Genomic DNA, 21,178 nt, shown 5'->3' with positions numbered 1-21,178 from the left:
TGTTTGGACTCTCATTCTGACGGCACCCATTCACTGCAGAGCATCCATTGCAGAGACACATTTCTACAAACCTGATGAAGAAACACACTCATCTTAATCTGGGATGGCCTGCGGATGAGAACATTTACAGCACATTTTCATTTTGGTGAACAATTCCTTTAATATAGTTAAACCACAACTACACTGACAGTTACTCACAAAAAGTAGCAGTTTTATAATACTGGATCAAATGATTCATTTAACAAACATTGACTCAAAAGAGCCAGTTCATTTGGATGATTCAGTTTAATGAAACAGTTCAACCAAACGATTTGGTGATATTTAAAAAGCCGTAACTCATGGAAAATATGGAACAGGGCAACAAACTACATTATTCAAAACATATCATCTGGTGTTTCGCATAGATTTGTAATGATATGCAGGTGAGTAAATGATTAAATATGTCTTTAATTCTCACCTCTCCAGAGAATTCGTCTGCCACTCCTGAAGAAGAAGATCTAAAAAGTCATAACAGCGTCTGTAAGTCAGAGCAAATAATTCCTGTTAAAATCAGAGCGACTCAAATCAAAGAGGACATGTTATTTTGTGTGTGTGTGTGTGTGTGTGTGTTCTCACCGTCTGACAGCCACTGATTTAGACGTACAGTTGCTGGTCATGATGGGAATCAGACGTGGATAGTGAGTGTGCTGAAGAAGAAACAAACACATTACACAGTGTTACTACAACACACATAAATACAGATATGACCAAATTAACTTTTTGGAAATTTTTATATAAGGATTTCAGGTTTAAATCTGTGAGATTCTAGAACGGAAAGTGTATTCTATGTATTAATCACCTAGTTTTGTAATATTATATAAATATTTGTTTAAAAAATATATATAATTATTTATTATAAATAATAAAAATACATATGCATATATGAAATAATAGTACAACTATATATGCTATCATTAATAGCATATTTTATAAATAAATATAAAAATATTAAATAAATTTTTTAATGTATTACACAGTATTAATTATTGCACACACACAGTATATATATATATATATATATCTTAGTGTATAAATGCTATAATTAATGTATTTTTGTATTTTTTTATATTAATGTATTTTTATAGTTTTTTATATATGTATTTTAATTATTTATAACATTAACAGCTTAATACAAATATTCCATGTATAAATGTTGTTTAATCTAGATTGAGTAGCTCACGTTGCAGACAAATGCACAGACCAAGCTGCGCTGCACAGACTCAATTATTCTGAAGTAAAACTGATTTGGACAGCATCAGGAATAGAAAATAATTCAAAAGGAAGCACTCTGGGGTGTTTCTACCTACTGTGATGTTCATCAAACCCACAAAGCCCACACTAAACACATGCAGGAGACTGGAAGAGACACAACTAACATGCAGATCAATCTTATTGATTATGTTTGCCGCCCTGAATCCAACATCAAGCCTGACTGTGTGTCACACAGAGCATCAGCTGCCCGTGTGTGTGTGTGTGTGTGTGTTTACACGTACCCGTATAATGAGACGAATCGCCGCCATTCCGGATGTGGCCATAACTCTAGCGCTGTTGGGGACGAGGTTCAGTAACGTTGGCATGATGTTCTCGGCTCCGTGATCAAATTTATTACCCAACACAGATGACAGGTATCTGGAAGAGACACATCAGAGATCAGACTAACACAGAACACTTAAACTTGGTTTCAAAACCTAGTGAGCTGCCTATGAAGGGAGCATTTTGAGGCTGTCAAAACCAGGCTTCCTTCTAAGATACCTCATTTCAATCTAAGCATTGCATCTATCCTTTGCAGAGAATAATAAAATATATATATAGAATATTACAAATATACATACACATACACACAAACTTCATGCATACAGTGATGCAATATAATTAGAATGTTATATATTAATATTTATATAATCTTTATAATATTTTAATATATTTAATCACTTAAATTCATGCAATACTGAAAAAAATTATTTCTATAGAACATTCAAAAATATATTTAATCAACAATTAAATTTATGCAATACTGAAAACGATCAAGTAAAATATTGAATTATACGTATTTATATATATAACATTTATATATTTATAAATAATATTTAGGAATATGTTTTTATTAACAAATTAATTCATGCAATATTGAAAAGTACCAATAAAATATTTTAGATTAAATAATTTATATTCATATTAATATATAATAATAAAAATATATTTAATTGACACTTAACATTGAATTGAATATTTACATATAATATATAAAACATTTTCACACTTAAAAACTCATGCAAAATATCAATTAAAAAACAAATATTGACTTATATTTATATAATATTTAAAAATACATTTGAAATTATTCAATTCAATTCATATTTATTTGTATAGCGCTTTTCACCATAAGTATCAATTCAAAGCAGCTTTACAGGAAGTGTATGTCTCTACATTACAATCAAGAGATGAAAAAAAACAAATGTATCAATTAAAATGCACTTTTGTAAATACAAAAAAATGTAATGCAAAAATGTAAATACAATTAAAATGCACTATTTTACCCAATAGTTGTGCTTATTAGAACATCACATCATTAGTTAAACGACATGGTAACTTAAAATCAATTATGCGTTTTAAATGAAGAGCTATATTTGTGTTCCAAATCAGTCATTTTTGTGCTTCTATTGAAGCTGTGATGTTGCTTATGAAGGTAGTTGCCTATGGTTTGGAACAGAGCCCGTCGGTCTAATGAGAGTGTGTGTGTTTTCATGCACACTAAGTGCTTCACACTCTCTGCTCCATCATGAAGCGCAGCAGATCTTATGATGCTGGAATCCGTCCAATGTTTGAAACCAGACCACTTAAACTAATTGATTCTTTTCATTAAACTAAGTCTGTCATCACCACTCAGCAGTCAGTCCGTCTTCAACTAGGGCTGAACAGGATGATGGTTTATACCAGCACTGCCTTAAACCTGAGAGATATAGATGTATTTGAAAGCCTATCAGTGGATAAGACTGATTTACATTGCAGAAAACAATCAAAGGAGATGAAGCAGCTTAGCAGGTATCTTTCACTCTAAAAACAAACATTTCACTCACCCGAGTGTGATGCAGGCCTCGCGCACCACCTGTGAGCGCAGATCTTTAGCCGAGAGTTTAAAAGGCCCCTCCAGCTGCCGTAACTGCTGCAAAAAACCATCGTAGTCGCTCGCGCCGGCCAACAGCAGAGAACGAACCTTCTTCAGCTGTAAATAAACAAATCAATGGGTCAAAGGTTACATTCAAATAACATGACCCCATAATACTGGATTGATGTGATAACGACCAGTTTGATCATACTTTACAAAATAAACATGACAAAATGGACGTCCGTCGCTCTGAAAGGCTCTATTTTGTATGGAAGCTTGTTTCTGCCATGGGATTAAAAAATTTAAATATCGCCCAATTCTGAGTTTTTCTTGCAATTCTGAGAAATAAAAATCAGACTAGTCAGGTATAAACTCAGAATCGAGATATAAATTTAAAATTGAGATAAATATACTCAGAATTGAGATATTGTCACGGTGCACACACACACACGAGGAAGATACAGGAACACGCAGACGAGGAGGTAAACTCAAAATAAAAGTTTTTTATAAATCCAAACAAGGCAAGGCAGGGCAAGACAAGGCTGACACAGACAGGAACACCAGGGAGTTACAAGTAGACCAGATGAAATCAAACTGAACAGACAGGACTATGAATACACAGGATGATCATAGATAATGAGACAAACACAGCTGGACAAGAATTAACTAATGATCACATTAAACAAGGACAGGAAACAAACTAAATAAGGAAACAAGAGGCAGGTACACATGACACACACGACAGAGGTCTGACAGATATAAACTCAAAATTACAATATAAATTCAGAATTGAGATATAAACTCTGAATTGTGAGATATGAACTCAGAATTACGAGATATAAACTCAGAATTGCTATATAAACTCAGAATTGATATATAAACTCAGAATTACGAGATATAAACTCAGAATTGCTATATAAACTCAGAATTGCTATATAAACTCAGAATTGAGATATAAACTCTGAATTGTGAGATATGAACTCAGAATTACGCTATAAACTCACAATTGCGAGACAAACTCAGAATTACGATATAAACTCACAATTGCGAGACAAACTCAGAATTACGATATAAACTCAGAATTGAGATATAAACTCTGAATTGTGAGACATAAACTCAGAATTACGAAATAAACTCAGAATTGCGAGACAAACTCAGAATTACGATATAAAATCAGAATTGAGATATAAACTCAGAATTGAGATATAAACTCTGAATTGAGATATAAACTCTGAATTGAGATATAAACTCTGAATTGTGAGACATAAACTCAGAATTGCGAGACAAACTCAGAATTACGATATAAACTCACAATTGCGAGACAAACTCAGAATTACGATATAAACTCACAATTGAGATATAAACTCTGAATTGTGAGACATAAACTCAGAATTACGAAATAAACTCACAATTGCGAGACAAACTCACAATTGCGAGACAAACTCACAATTGCGAGACAAACTCACAATTGCGAGACAAACTCAGAATTACGATATAAACTCACAATTGCGAGACAAACTCAGAATTGAGATATAAACTCACAATTGCGAGACAAACTCAGAATTGAGATATAAACTCACAATTGCGAGACAAACTCAGAATTGAGATATAAACTCACAATTGCGAGACAAACTCAGAATTATGATATAAACTCACAATTGCGAGACAAACTCAGAATTGAGATATGAACTCACAATTACGATATAAACTCAGAATTGCGAGACAAACTCAGAATTACGATATAAACTCACAATTGCGAGACAAACTCAGAATTGAGATATAAACTCACAATTGCGAGACAAACTCAGAATTGAGATATAAACTCAGAATTACGATATAAACTCTGAATTGTGAGACATAAACTCAGAATTGCGAGACAAACTCAGAATTATGATATAAACTCACAATTGCGAGACAAACTCAGAATTACGATATAAACTCACAATTGAGATATAAACTCTGAATTGTGAGACATAAACTCAGAATTACGAAATAAACTCACAATTGCGAGACAAACTCAGAATTGAGATATGAACTCACAATTACGATATAAACTCACAATTGCGAGACAAACTCAGAATTGAGATATAAACTCAGAATTGAGATATAAACTCTGAATTGTGAGACATAAACTCAGAATTACGAAATAAACTCACAATTGCGAGACAAACTCACAATTGCGAGACAAACTCACAATTGCGAGACAAACTCACAATTGCGAGACAAACTCAGAATTACGATATAAACTCACAATTGCGAGACAAACTCAGAATTGAGATATAAACTCACAATTGCGAGACAAACTCAGAATTGAGATATAAACTCACAATTGCGAGACAAACTCAGAATTATGATATAAACTCACAATTGCGAGACAAACTCAGAATTGAGATATGAACTCACAATTACGATATAAACTCAGAATTGCGAGACAAACTCAGAATTACGATATAAACTCACAATTGCGAGACAAACTCAGAATTGAGATATAAACTCACAATTGCGAGACAAACTCAGAATTGAGATATAAACTCAGAATTATGATATAAACTCTGAATTGTGAGACATAAACTCAGAATTGCGAGACAAACTCAGAATTACGATATAAACTCACAATTGCGAGACAAACTCAGAATTACGATATAAACTCACAATTGAGATATAAACTCTGAATTGTGAGACATAAACTCAGAATTACGAAATAAACTCATAATTGCGAGACAAACTCACAATTGCGAGACAAACTCAGAATTGAGATATGAACTCACAATTACGATATAAACTCACAATTGCGAGACAAACTCAGAATTACGATATAAACTCACAATTGAGATATAAACTCTGAATTGTGAGACATAAACTCAGAATTACGAAATAAACTCACAATTGCGAGACAAACTCACAATTGCGAGACAAACTCAGAATTACGATATAAACTCACAATTGCGAGACAAACTCAGAATTGAGATATAAACTCACAATTGCGAGACAAACTCAGAATTGAGATATAAACTCACAATTGCGAGACAAACTCAGAATTATGATATAAACTCACAATTGCGAGACAAACTCAGAATTGAGATATGAACTCACAATTACGATATAAACTCAGAATTGCGAGACAAACTCAGAATTACGATATAAACTCACAATTGCGAGACAAACTCAGAATTGAGATATAAACTCACAATTGCGAGACAAACTCAGAATTGAGATATAAACTCAGAATTACGATATAAACTCTGAATTGTGAGACATAAACTCAGAATTGCGAGACAAACTCAGAATTGAGATATAAACTCAGAATTACGATATAAACTCACAATTGTGATGTACTGTAAACTCAGAAATGGCAGAAATTTTATTCCCATGACAGAATTGGGCTTCCATAATTTTGCAATAATGACCAGTTGACTTCACATTCCCCTTCTTACTAAACAACTAAATAAATGATGGACATGAAATATTGATTTGAGTTCAAATTATTTGTTGATTATTTTTATATTATGTGAGAAGAAAGAAAACAAGAGACATGAAACTAGCACAGCTATGTATACAATCACTGAAACAATAAATAATTACATGGTTTGGAGTCATTATACACAAATACGTGACCACAGAATGATGCCATCGACCAATCACAATCAAGTATTCCAGAGAGATGAGTAGCAAGCAGCCATTAAATTCCATTATAAATGTGAAATCACTCACTGCAGCTACTCGCTGTTCCCAATCGTGTTTGTCATCGGACAGAATTTCTCGGATCTTGTTCATGGAGTCCTCGAGCTCTCGAGCCGAGTAAATCTGTGATCGAAACAACAGCGTCATCAAACTAAACACTGGCATCTGTCCAGAGACCTCTAATGGAAAACCACTGAATGCAGAGTCCAGACTGACACTCCACATTACAGACAGTCGTGTCGTTATTGATGATTTACGAGTTACTGACACACAGATGCATTTGCATGTAGTTTGGGGTCAGTAAGGTTTTTAATGTTTTTGAAAGAAGTCTCTTCTGCTCACCAATGCTGCATTTATTTGATCAAAAATACAGTAAAAAGTATTTAAAGTAGCTGTTTTCTATGTGAATATCTATTAAAATGTCATTTATTTCTGTGATGCGCAGCTGAATTTTCAGCATCATTACTCCAGTCTTCAGTGTCACATGATCTTCAGAAATCATAATAATATACTGATTTACTGCTCAACAAACATTTATTATTATATCAATGTTGAAAACAGTTGTGCTGACCAATATTTTTGTGGAAACCGTGATACATTTTATTGTTCAGGATTCACAGATGAATAGAAAGTTTAAAAGAATAGCATTTATTTGAAATGGAAACTTTTGTAACATTATAAATATCTTTACTGTCAATTTTGATCAATTTAATGCATTGAAATTATTAAAGGAAAAAAATCTTACTGACCCCTAACATTGTTGAACATATTAGCGTTATGAAGCCCACTAATGCTTACCTGTACGGCGGGCACATCTTCAAAGGCACGGATGAAGTCTTCTTCGTCAACAGCACCGGCACCAGAGCTCTCCTTACCTGATAGGAACAATCAACATGTCCAGTCAGCTTTAAATATAGATTTTATATTTAATATTTTTTATTATTATAATATATATATATATATATATATGTGTGTGTGTAAACTTTTTATATATTTTAATTAATATTTCTTTTAAATTCTATACAAAATAATTTCAAATAATAATAGTAAAGAATATACAATTTTATAATATTTATTTTATTACATATAAAATAAAAATAAAAATACAACATTTAGCAAATTTTATATAAACATATTACAAGTTATATATATCATTTTATATATTTATATTTATATTTTTTTTATTTTAGATATATGTTCTTATATTATTATATATGCACTGGCTAGTAGCTAATAGTTGCTTGCATAAAATTCAAGGCATTAATGTTTGCCTACAAAACCACCACTGGCTCTGCACTCCTTTACCTAAATTCATTACTTCAGATTTGTGTGCCTCTAGAAGCTTGTGTTCGTTATTGTTCATCCCAAAGAGGCACAAAATCACTTTCACAGACTTTTACATTAACTGTTCCCATCTGTTGGAATGAGCTCAATCCAATCAGCTCAGTCCTCAGCCATCTTCAAGAATTGACTAAAAACACATCTCTTACATCTTTATTTGACCCTCAACTCTAGCACTCTCTATTCTAATTCTATTCTTTAACACTAGCTTTTCTAATCTTTTTGTATTTTATCAATTTGTTTTTGTTTTTTTTATTATACAATCAACAAAAGCAAAAAGGTTGCTAGCTTGCTCTATACTTTTTCTATTCCATCTGTTTTCTTTTTATTTATAATATAATAAAAAACAACGTGTTACTTGTACTGCGTTAAGCTAACTGAGATTTGTTATAGCACTTGCATATCATTGCTCTTTTGTTGATTTTGATTGCTTCTATTGTCCTCATTTGTAAGTCGCTTTGGATAAAACTTGAACACTGGATTGCCCAATCAGAAGACACAAGCAACACCATCATTTTCATTAAAATAGCATAATAACAGTCAAGCTTGTGAGATGCAGGTTGTTCACCTGAGCTCTTGGTGCTGGACGCGGAGCTCGGTCTGCGCATGGATCCCGTCCGCCGCACCGATGACGCTGCTTTAGAGGACGACGAGGAACGACCTCCATCCACCGAATCCTCATCATCGATGTTCTTATCTGAGGAATGACAAAGAAAACACTATTTATATACTATTAAAGTTGTTTGAAATATTTGGACTTTTTACATTGCCATTTTAATTTTAATGTTTGTTATTTTTTAAATCTTGTAATATGCTTTTCTCATTTTATTAATGTTTGTTTTTTTAAGGTTTAAGGGTTTTAAAAGTTAATTTGTAAAAGTAATTGTATTCATTTAATTTGTATTTTATTTTATTATCTTTATTAGGTTTATATGCTTTTTTCCACATGCACATATGGACCACAAAACCAGTCATAAAAGCTGAATAAATAATCTTTCCATTGATGTATGGTTTGTTATGATAGGACAATATTTGTCTGAGATACAACTATTAGAAAATCTGGAATCTGAGGGAGCAAAAAAATCTAAATATTGAGAAAATCTCCTTTAAAGTTGTTCAAATGAAGTTCTTAGCAATGCATATTACTAATCAAAAGTTTTGATATATTTTCAGTAGGAAATTTACTAAATATCTTCATGGAACATGATCTTAATATCCTAATGATTTTTGACATAAAAGAGAAATGTATAATTTTGATCCATACAATGTATTGTTAGCTATTGATACAAATATATCTGTGCTACTCATGACTGCTTTTGTGCTGCAGGGTCACATATATATTTACATTTGCTGTTTTTTTTTCTAATTGCATTTTTACATGTTTATTTAAAATTTAGTTACATTTTTCATCCAATATTTATATTTTATCATTTTAATTTAATTAATGCTTTTAATATCTTTCGTTTCAGAGAATCATAATAACCCTGGTTTGCACTACAAGTTAAATTCAGCTTAATGCATGCAAACGAAACATGAATAAATAAGACGAGGCTGTAAAACCCACAGACATTCATCTGAACATCCTGATATTACGCTGCACCTACAGACTTCAGTTGTGCTGTGCTGTGTGTGTGTGTGTGTGTGTGTGTGTGTGTCTGAAGGACGTCACCTTCTTCACTCAGCAGCTCAGGAAACCCCGGCAGAGCCACTCACGTGAGGAAACATCACCAAAATCTGCCAGACTAGCGATCAATCGCCATGAATTATTTATACACACACACACACCCGACCTTATTCATCACGCATTAGTGTCAACACCTCTCTCCCACAATCCTTCACTGCAAACAGCCCTCTAACATTCACCGAACTACTCCAGAAACCTCCAGGGAAACAAACACACATTCATCTAGATATCTAAACCACAAACATCTATTATTTTTACATAAAAACAGATTCAAACCCTCCTCTGACCCCTAGAAGAGAACTTTATTTACTTTATAATTTATGATACACCCCCAAAATGATGTTTCAAGCAATTTCTGAGGACAATTTTGTCTGCAAACACACATTTGAACACATTTTCTTGTTTTTACATGGAGAAAATGACATTTTCTGTCCTCTAACACTCACAAACAATTTGCATATTTTAATTAATATGTTCTTTTCCAGGATTAATAAGCATTTTCCACTGAAAGTTTCCATAAGGCAGGTCATGAGGACATTTGGTGACCATAAATGAATTCAATAATTTAATTAATTTAATAAAATAAATAAAATAAAATAATTTAGATATAAATTATATACTTATATATATTATAAAATAAAATATACTAATTTTACACAATATTTTAATATAAAAATATAACATATAACGTAAATATAAAAATGAATATACATAATTAATACTAATAAAAAATAAAAATAGTATTTTTTTATAAAACAAATAATTTTTTGGTACAATTGTTTATAAAATAAAAAATAATAAGAAAAAAGACTAAATTAAAATATATATTTTTTATTTTAAAAAGACTAATAATAATAATTAATAATGAAAATTCTGGAGACAACTGCAAACACACATTTGTTTTTATATTTTGTATATTTTAATTAATGATATTTTGCATGTCTATTAAGCATTTTCTATTGAAATGCAGGTTACAATGACATTTGGTGCCCTTAAATGAATTAAATAATTTAATTAAATAAAATAATTAACAAAATAATCTTGAAATTTTAATATGAAATAAAAAAAATTTAAATAATCTTTTGGTCCAATTTGATGTAAAATAAAAACAAAAAAAAAGACAGAATTAAAATACCTTATTTAAAAAAAAAAAAAAAGATCATAAAAGTAAAAATAGAGAAGGCAAGTCAAAAGGATGGAGGCAGTCTAATTATAATAACAGTTAATAATGCAATTTTCTGTCTACAAACGCACTTTTGTTCTTGTTTTTACTCTGAGAAAATGACACTTTCTGTCCTCTAACCCTCACAAGGCTTTTGTATATCTTAATGAATACATTATTTATGTCTATTAAGCATTTTCAATTTACAGGCTGAGGACATAAATGCAAAACACAGACACACACACACACACACACACACACACACGCGCGGTATGCATGCAGTATTTAAACACAGCGATCAGATTTCAGAAAGACAGAGGCAGAGATCACAGAGATGCTCATCCCCTCCGTCTCTGTCTGTCTGTCTGTCTCCGTCTCGCCGCTCATGCAGTGCTCAGGCAGTGAGATGCTTACAGGCGCAGATCCTCCGGCACACCAGCTTCCTCAACATATCCTCATGCTTTCCCACGCTGCCTCATTCTGACACAGCCTTCAGCGGCATCGACCCCTCCCTGTGTGTGAGTGTGTGTGAGAGTGTGTGTGTGGAAACTGGAGCAAGCTATTACTGATGACGCTCCGCCCACATCGCTGGGTGGAGGAGGGCAGGGGGAGGAGCCTCGCACATGGGCTGTGTTCAGAATGGAATACTAGCATACTGCTCACTACATGTACACTGCATACTGTAGTTTTAGATTGTATGTGAAACAGTATGCACTGTTGTCACATGACCTCACTTAATTGCATGTTTAATTCAGTGAGCAGCGGTCCAGTTCTCTCATAATACCAATGTAAAAATTTAAATTAATTTAATAATTTAATTAAATAAATACAATTCTTTTTTAAAAGTTATTAAAATTTTAATATAAATAAATAAATAAAAATAAATAAAACTTTATAAATAATACTAATAAAATATTTTAAAATAATATTTTGGTCATATTTAGTGTACAATGGAAAATAAGAAAAAAAGACAGAATTAAAATATTTAAAATTAAATAAGCATAAAAATAGAATAAGAGAGAAGTCGAGTCAAAAGGATGGAGGCAATCTGCTTATAGTAATAAATAAATAAATAAAAATGTATAATAATAATAATTATAATAATGCATATTAATGAGTATATTGTAATGGAAATATATATATATAAATAAATATACAATTGTAATAAAAAGGATATATAAATAACAATAATAATTTTAAAAATTATAAAATAAAAAAGTTAACAAAACGTTAATTAAAAAGCTAATACAAAAGTTTAAAAATAAATCAATAAATAAACATTAAATATGATTATCACTGAAGCCTACACGTTCGGATTGGCTGACATGTCTCTAGAGGGCGGGGTCTGAGAGAAAATGCAGGTCAAAAACGAGGAGGCAGTTTAATTATACTAATAAATAAGTAGTATATTGTTTTATAAATATATAATTATTATTATAAGCAGCAATAGTCTATAGATCTAAATATCTAAAAACATTTACAGTCTGATTAAATAATGAGCAAAAAAGGGAGACATTAAATATTACAGTCCTGGATTATTCATCAGATCAGTGCTCTTCCAAATACACACACACACACACACACACACACACAGAGAGAGAGAGAGAGAGAGAGAGAGAGAGTCATCCAAACAGCTGACTGCATCCGCTCATGACTCTGGCTGAAATCACACACTCATCATCATCGCTGAAAAAAACACACCGTCACACACTGACTGACAAACTACACCAGGTTAACCAGCAGATAGTACAGCAAACACACACACTCATGCTGCAGAACAGACCTGTATTACACCGACAGACATGTTTCTGTGTGTGTGTGTGTGTGTGTGTGTGTGTGTGTGTGTGTGTGTGTGTGTGTGTGTGTGAGTGTGTGTGAGTGTGTGTGTGTGTGTGTGTGTGAGTGTGTGTGTGTGTGTGTGTGTGTGTGTGTGTGTGTGTGTGTGTGTGTGTGTGTGTGTGTGTGTGTGAGTGTGTGTGCGTGTGTGTGAGTGTGTGTGTGTGTGTGTGCGTGTGTGTGAGTGTGTGTGCGTGTGTGTGTGTGTGTGTGCGTGCGTGCGTGCGTGTGTGCGCGAGTGTGTGTGAGCGTGCAATTAAATCTACATATCAGCCATATTTAATTAGCTTTTTAGTTCAAAATTCATAACACATATGAACCACTTTCTCTGAAATGAAACATCACTATTTATAATCCTTACTGGTTAAAAACTTATTAAAATAGAGTATAACAAATAATCAGAGCTCTGGTTATAAGTCAAAATGCAAAATAAAAAAACATTATTTTGGAATATTTTAATTGTTAAATATTTTAAGAATATTGTGATGAATATCAGATTAATTTTTTTTAAATCTCACATTTCACCAGCAGGTAGCAGAACACTAAAACTAATGAGCTGGTACTTTGTGTTACAGAACATCTTCTGTGCTCGTTTTAATTAAATCATTAAATAGGGTTAAATTATTAAATAGAGAATTACAAAATTTGGATTCTTAAGTCTAGGCATGCCGTAGGTTGTAATATATATTAGTGCTGTCAAATGATTAATCGAATCCAAAATAAAAGTATTTGTTTACATTATATATGAGTGTGTACTGTATATATATATATATATATATATATATACACACACACATACATTATATATGTGTGTGTATTTATATATACATAATAAATATACACAATACACACACACATATATTATGTAAACACATACTTTTATTTTGGATTCGATTAATCATGATTAATCATATGACAGCACTAATATTTATATTTTTATTTTTACTGTAAGTTGAATTATGTGATCCTGTATGTGTTATGTGTGTTCAATGTTGATAACTGGCCGTATCGTGTGAAGTCCAAGACAAATCTCTCAATAAAGTATATTCAATTCAATTCAATTATGAGCTGGTAGCTTGTGTTACAGAACATGTTTGTATTTTAGTCAAACATGTCACTTTCTGGTGAAGTATCAAATAATATATTGTAAAATCAGTTGTGAATTAGCAACATAATAAAACTACATATCAAGCAAGAAAGGTCTTAAAACAAGACTCTTTCATAACAAAGATTACACAACAAATACACAAATATGATCTGGTAAACACAAGAAGAGCAATAATATATGTGAACGATCATCGGGACAGATTGCGTCCTGATGCTGTGATGGCTTTCACCAAAAGAACTGATCTAAAAGACGTCTTTCAGTGTTTTACGCCACATGCTGACAAATGATTTCTGAGCTTGTGATTCAGAAGTGTGTGTGAAACCAAAGTGCTAGAATTTGTGCTTTAGAGCAGATGAAATACGCTGCTGTCTGTCAGGAGTTCATCGGCTCTGAACGAATCTAATAATCCTCATTAAGACAGAATGAGAGGAATGTGAGAAACACTCAATGACTGACGGGACGTTACACAACCAAACACAAGCCCAGCGTTCAATATGTGTGATGCATTTCACAGAAAACTGATGGAGGATCAAATATGTCTAATAATATCAGAAACTAGACTCCTAAACAAGACAACGCAACAGAACCTTTCATAAGGCACTTTTGATGAAAGGAAAACTTTATAAAACCGAGTTTCAAACGGCACAATATTGCCATATCGGCTGAAACTTTTTTAAGAGGTAAATATATTGTCACTAACAATTACTGGGGTTTAAAATGCAAAGAATACTATTGAACTGAATCGATCATGAATAATGACACTACTGTCTTCTTAGAGCTACTTTACTGCTATAATCAAATTTGTTGATTAATTTAACATAATACTGTTTTCATGTGAAGCTGCTTGTTGTAAAGTGTTATTGTATAAAGTGCTATATAAATACATGTGACTTGACTTATTTTGAGAAAAATGCATTTTTAACAATTAATTTCTTCCATCTCTGACTAATTCTTCATAACCATTGCAGTTTATTACACCAGAACGACTGAGATCATGCCAAAATGCACATATAATACATTTATCCAAGCTAATGACATGCACACAATATATATATATATATATAAGCAAAATTGAATTTTTACACAATATTATCTCAAACTTCCCCCTAAAAACATAAAAAATGAAAATAAAATAAAAAGTGCATTATGCATAAAACTGTAGATTTAGGAATAAGAAGTGAACACTTTCTTAATCTAAGTTGATCATCTCAATAAACACCTAATTAATCAATTTGATGGATATATTTCTGACTCAGTGCTTTCAATTACATTTTATTTATCATTTTAAATTTAGTTCAAGTTTTAGCATTTGTGTTGTGTTTTTGTCACTTTTTTAATATGTCTATATACTGTAGGTTTTATGTTTTATTTATTTTAGTTTCATTTGATTTTATGGTGATTGATGACAGATATTGCGTGTGCATTAATGCATCAAACAACATGATCCTTCTCCCTCCTTCAAGGCAAAAACACACAATATCTGAGCAACGGTGCTTATTTTTCCTCCAAATCGCTCTCTAACCTACTTAAAGTGTTGCGTACGAAGTGACGAGTAGCTGGACCGACCGAAGGTGAAAAAATGTCCTATTTGAGCCGTGCGTCCAATCCAAAGCTGCTTATTTTTGCTGCGGCATGTGTGTGTGCTGATCTCAAAACGTCCCAAACACACACAAGATGCTGTAAACACAGCGAAATCCCTTCAGCGTTTGTGTATCAAGCACACGCTTTCATTCAAACGCTGTTAAGACCGTCTTAAACTGCACAGACCTCCTTTCGTCTCTCTGTGATTCTCATGCACAGACGTCTGTTCATCACAGCATGTTAGTTGGCAGCCGAGAAACGCAGCACAAAAGCAACATTCAGCCTCAAACCTCGGGAAAAACGCGGCTCATTTTCTGTTGATCACAGTCACCATGAAACACTCTATAGACGATTATTAACCGATTTTATTTGTGTGGTTGTAAAGTCAAGCATCACTAGCACTTATTTTAGTGCTAGAATTAAATACATCATTCATAATACATAAAAACAGATGCACACTGTGCTAGTATTGTTTGTTTTAATGCCACACCAGCATTTTTGATGGCAAAAACTATACTTGAGTTTTTACAATTTAAAATGTAAACTAAATAAGATATTTAATTTACCCATTCCAAAGGGTCTTTAATATCTATTTTAAAATTAAATATCTCAAGTGGAATGTAAATTAGCATTAACTTTAGTAATCTGGGATCATTTCTATAAACACAGCACTAATATATCTTAACCTCTCAGACCATCTCACAGTTAGTCGAGGGTTTATTCTCTCAAATTACATCAATCTACATTTTTATGCAACTTACTTTTTGCGCAAACCTTTTCCAGTGCATTTTATTTTGCACTTTATAAAAATGTTAGTCACGAAATCAGAGAGCGTCTCCTCAAAGACAGAACTAGTGAACACATTCGAGATGTAAATACAAGGTGATAACAGGAATATTTTGAGCCTCGGGTGAATGTGAGAGCAGCTAAAGCCATCAGAAAATCATGAAAAAGATGAGTTGCACGGGTGGCAGAGTATCAAATATTAAGTTGATGATCATGAATACTTCAGGGCACTTCAGACACCTGAGACGCGGATCACAAACTCACAGGAACCAGACGACACATAACGAGCCGTTTAAACAGCAGTAATATGCTAATGATGCTGATTTCAAGACATTTGCAGCCTATAAACTGAAGAAAAAAGAGATACGAGATGAGCTCGAGACAGTCAGAAGATGCAGAAATGAAAGCCCCTATCAGACCAAACCCTGAACACTTGATCCTCACATGCATTACATGCAACAAACGTCTCCAATACACCTGCAGCACTCTACTGAAACACATCCAGAGCAGTCTTACCTTCCCTTGCTGTCATGACGGAGGCTTGATTTGCTGTAATGAAGCTCTGCTTCTCTAGTCTTGTGACTGAACACACACACACACACACACTCACACACTCACACACACAGTGCTGCTCTCGTCTGCAGTGACTCCGTCTTTACTGACCTCACTCGCATTTAAAGGAATAGCTCACATATTATACATAAATGTCAATGACATTTCAGAGCTTCAGTCTGTTCTTCATATAAAACCATCATATGATTTCAGAAGACTTCATATAGAGCACGAGTCATGTGGAGAACTATTACTGAATCTTTACACAAAATATACTAGAAAAGTTTGCATGTGTTTTTTGTTGAGTATCATATTTGATGCATTCGGTTTTATGGCTCATATAATGTGATTTTTTTTTTTTTTTTGTGTGTGGTTTATGTGTAATTTGAAATTTCAAAGAATTTCTCAAGTAGTTTACTGTAGTTTAAATGCAGTAATAACATGGTAACATTAAAAACTTTTATACAGAAATTTTATCACATTTACTTATTTATGAGAAGTTGCTAAACATATACAATATGGTTGTAAAATATTAACTTATGACTGTTTTATAAAATAATTATTCTTTCAGACCCAGAATGTGAAAATAATGCATTTTGTGAATGCATTACGAGGGCTAAAAAAATATAAAAGACGAAAACTTGTGGAAAAGACAAGAACAGATGAAGTCACTCCACATTCCACCATCAAAAAGGAAACCAACACACACACACACACACACACACACAGACACAGACACATACACACAGACAGACACAGACACAGAGACACACACACACAGACACACAGACACACACACACACACACACACACACACACATACACACACACACACACACACACACAGAGAGACACACACACACACAGACACACGCTCACACACACACAGACACACACACTGAAACTGGGGCAGCGAGGAAACAATGGCCTGACGATGGGAACAATCTCAGCAGCGAGCATTTCACACACACAGAAGAAAGCACAGTTCATAAACAGCACCTGATAGAGCTTTCATACGGTTTCACAGTGATTTACAGCCGACAGTGTCTTATTACATCACACAGATCATCATGTGTGACATCAAATATAACTAGACTGACTCACCTGAGGACAGGATCATGTTCCCAGACCTCTGGACTTCATCAAACCTGCTGAAAATCACATTCAACCTGAACGAAACAGACAGAAGAGAGACTTCATTAGAGCTCATAGTGTCCATCTCATCATAAAAGAGCAGGAATCAAACACAAATACACACTGAGACCGGCCATATTTATCTTTCAACACTAAATAAATCATAAAGGGATAAACAGCACAAAAAAATAAAAAAATTTATTAATTAAATAAAAAATAAAAAAGTATAAAAGCAAAAATAAAAGTAAAAAGATAAATGTATAAAAAGTAAAAAATTATATAAAATGTATTCAATATCAAAATTGTGAAGTGGTGCACTGTAAATAAATAAAACCAAAGACAATTAAGAAAATATAAATTAATTACAGTTTTTATTTTTAGAATAACTCAATAAATAAATAACTGATAATTTATTTGAATAATAAATAAACATTAAATTAAAAATGGTGTTAGAATTTGCAAAAGTTAAAATTAAATTGTCATTAACATTAACACTAAAAAATGTTTGTCAAATTTGAATACATTTTCAATAGATTACATAATGTTTTGTAAAATAGGGATGGCACTGTAACAGAAAAAATTAAAATAAATTATAAAGTATAAAAAAGTAAACAATATCAAAACTATGAAGTAGTTTACGCAAATGTACGACGTAAAACCAAAACTATTAAAAACATATATATTAATATTTTTATAATAACTTCAAAACAAATCTTTACATTAAAAATACATTAACATTTTAATAATTCAATTAAACTCCCATTAAAATGAAAATTATTTTTAAAAATTAAATTTGAGTGCTTTATATAAAAATGTTTTGTAAAAATGTAGATGGCACTGTAAAAACAAAAGATGAAGAATAAAAAGCACACAATACTGGCACTGTAAATAAGTAAAACCTATTTATAACACTTATTAGTTAAAAATAAGTATAACATTAAATTAAAACAAAACGGAAATTTAAATACATTTTTAATAAATTACATAAAATATTTTTTGTTAAATGTGGTTGCCACTGTTGCTATGAAGAAGTGATTTTAATAATAATAACTGTTATTTTTGTGATTTTATTACCGTGACTGCGGCAGGCCCTTCTTCCCCAGATCCATCCTCACTCTCTCCCCGACGTGTCTGTAAATCTCCACCAGACAGTTCATCGCACCGTCACGAACCTGACCACAAACACCCATCATTCATGCTATATCAAAAAACAGAAGCTGAGTGCACTGCATTGCATTGTGGTACTCCATATATCTATATAGTGACATGCTAATATGATTGAATACAGTAAATGTTCAATAACGTCTTATATAATCAAATTAGCATGGTATTTCCATCACTATACCATGGTATAGCCACAGTTCTTGTGATGAGCAGCAGAGGGATCCACAGACCATAACACTACAAACCCAGAGATCTGAGGAAGACCAGAGCAAAACCCTCTCACCTGACTCGCCGGGTCTCCTAACAGATGACAGATATGAGGAACAATCTTGCTAAGCGTTAAACCGTGAGCTCCGTATCTGCAAAACATCAAAACAAGCACAGTTTTGAATAAAACTACATTTGGTGAGGGTTAGGGTTCATTCATTTATGTATTTAAAATAGCTGTCAATGCAACATTTCTTATTTTAATTTAGTTTACCTTGATTTACTAAAATAACAAACTTAAACTGAAATAAAAATAGTGCTCAAATGATTAATCGCATCCAAAATAAATGCTTTTGTTTACATAATATAAATGTGTGTACTGTGTATATTTATTATGTATATATAAATACACACTCATACAGTATATATTTTTAAAATATTTACGTCTATATTTATATTCATATCATTTATTATATAGAAATATATTTAAAATATAAACATATATATATATATATACATGCATGTGTTTGTATTTATATATACATAATAAATAAACACAGTACACACTCATATATTATGTAAACAAAAGCGATTATTTTGGATGCAATTAATCATTTGACAGCACTAATAAAAACTTTTTTTTTTTAAACTACTAAAAATGACAAAAGCACATAAAAAAAATACTAAAACATATAGAATTATTTAAAAAAAATTATCAAACTTAAATTTGATTCAAAAGATTTCTAAAAAGCCTCCACGATGTTAAAAGAGCACAGGTACATACACATTAAGAGTGGAAATAAGGCAAAAGCAGACAGCTTCTCTGGTCCGGTTGTTTTTATGTCTGAATCCGGCCAGCATTCGGTCCCAAACATACTGCAAACAATAATACTTTTATTAGTTTTAGCCACAATTTATTCACATTACTCTAAAGCAGGATGCTTTAAGTGTGTCACCTGCGGATTGGCCGCTTGGTCCATGATTTTTAACAGAAGTGACTGCGCTTGATCTCGAACCTGGTCCTTAGAATCACCTAAACGATCGATTAAACTGGGCAGAACTGAGAGAAAAACAAAAATAAGACATATTATGAAGATTAGATTAAACTATTAGCATCTGTGTTGTTATAAATCAATAAACTCACAAAAATGAGTTTCAAATTAGCGATCAAACTTTACAATATTTACTTAAAAATAGTTTTTAAAGAGTCAATTTCAATCATTGTAATATTAAAAAATTTAATATAATTTTAAAAATACAATAAATATTAAATAATAATTATTATTATGATTATTAATATAGAAACATTTTCACCTGTTCCTATTTGTGTTTTGAAGCGTTCCTGAAGTCTGATCACTAAAGCAGATACTATGTCCATTCCCAGCAGCGCCACCTTAAAAAGACCACAAATATTCATCAAAATAATAAAAAAGTAGGATATTTCAATAATAATAGTGATAAGTTGCATTACAAATGACATTCAGTAACATTTAAAAGTCAGAACTGCATTGAAAACCTCTTTTCCGTGAGTCAGACTGTGTATGCAAATCCAAGCAGCAAAGGATTATGGGTAATGCCCACTAAACTGTGTTTCATTGGCAAATATCCTCAAGAATACGATGAGTTTGCAGTAAATGATGACAGATTCTGTGAAAGTGAACGGTGTTGAGTCAGACGAGCACAGTATTCGAGGTGAACAGCCGAGTTTGTGGTTCTTCAGAGTCACCATCGTCGTGAAGAGCAGCAGGACTGTAGGAAAGCATTGGGCCGCGGGTTTATAATTTAACCATCTTTGTC

The 21,178-nt window shown here is 32.3% G+C and overlaps 1 protein-coding gene across 3 annotated transcripts in view; it reads right to left on the bottom strand.

The window, feature by feature from the left end:
* LOC306857172 (CLIP-associating protein 1-B-like) overlaps nucleotides 1–20,768 on the bottom strand; it is a 56,502-nt gene extending 35,734 nt beyond the window's left edge. The window contains exons 1-13 of one of the 3 annotated variants that reach the window (XM_079396922.1): nucleotides 20,696–20,768; nucleotides 20,338–20,441; nucleotides 20,166–20,257; nucleotides 19,458–19,533; nucleotides 19,085–19,182; nucleotides 17,981–18,045; nucleotides 8,736–8,864; nucleotides 7,625–7,701; nucleotides 6,857–6,949; nucleotides 3,117–3,262; nucleotides 1,533–1,668; nucleotides 616–686; nucleotides 458–517 (exon numbers count right to left, since the gene is read on the bottom strand). In XM_079396922.1, the coding sequence (XP_079253048.1) occupies nucleotides 458–517; nucleotides 616–686; nucleotides 1,533–1,668; nucleotides 3,117–3,262; nucleotides 6,857–6,949; nucleotides 7,625–7,701; nucleotides 8,736–8,864; nucleotides 17,981–18,045; nucleotides 19,085–19,182; nucleotides 19,458–19,533; nucleotides 20,166–20,257; nucleotides 20,338–20,441; nucleotides 20,696–20,759 (1,211 nt within the window). In that variant the 5' untranslated portion in view covers nucleotides 20,760–20,768. Of the gene's footprint in view, nucleotides 1–457; nucleotides 518–615; nucleotides 687–1,532; nucleotides 1,669–3,116; nucleotides 3,263–6,856; nucleotides 6,950–7,624; nucleotides 7,702–8,735; nucleotides 8,865–11,427; nucleotides 11,550–16,840; nucleotides 16,921–17,980; nucleotides 18,046–19,084; nucleotides 19,183–19,457; nucleotides 19,534–20,165; nucleotides 20,258–20,337; nucleotides 20,442–20,695 lie in introns of those variants that run through there. The other 2 variants (XM_079396924.1, XM_079396923.1) reach the window with 2 other exon arrangements.
* Nucleotides 20,769–21,178: the final 410 nt, after the last annotated feature.

This window comes from Barbus barbus (genome assembly GCF_936440315.1).
Source record: "Barbus barbus genome assembly, chromosome: 37".
In the NCBI taxonomy this organism is placed as follows: Eukaryota; Metazoa; Chordata; class Actinopteri; order Cypriniformes; family Cyprinidae; genus Barbus; species Barbus barbus.
Note: the sequence above shows the minus strand (reverse complement) of the source record. Positions and strands in the feature narration are given on the sequence as shown.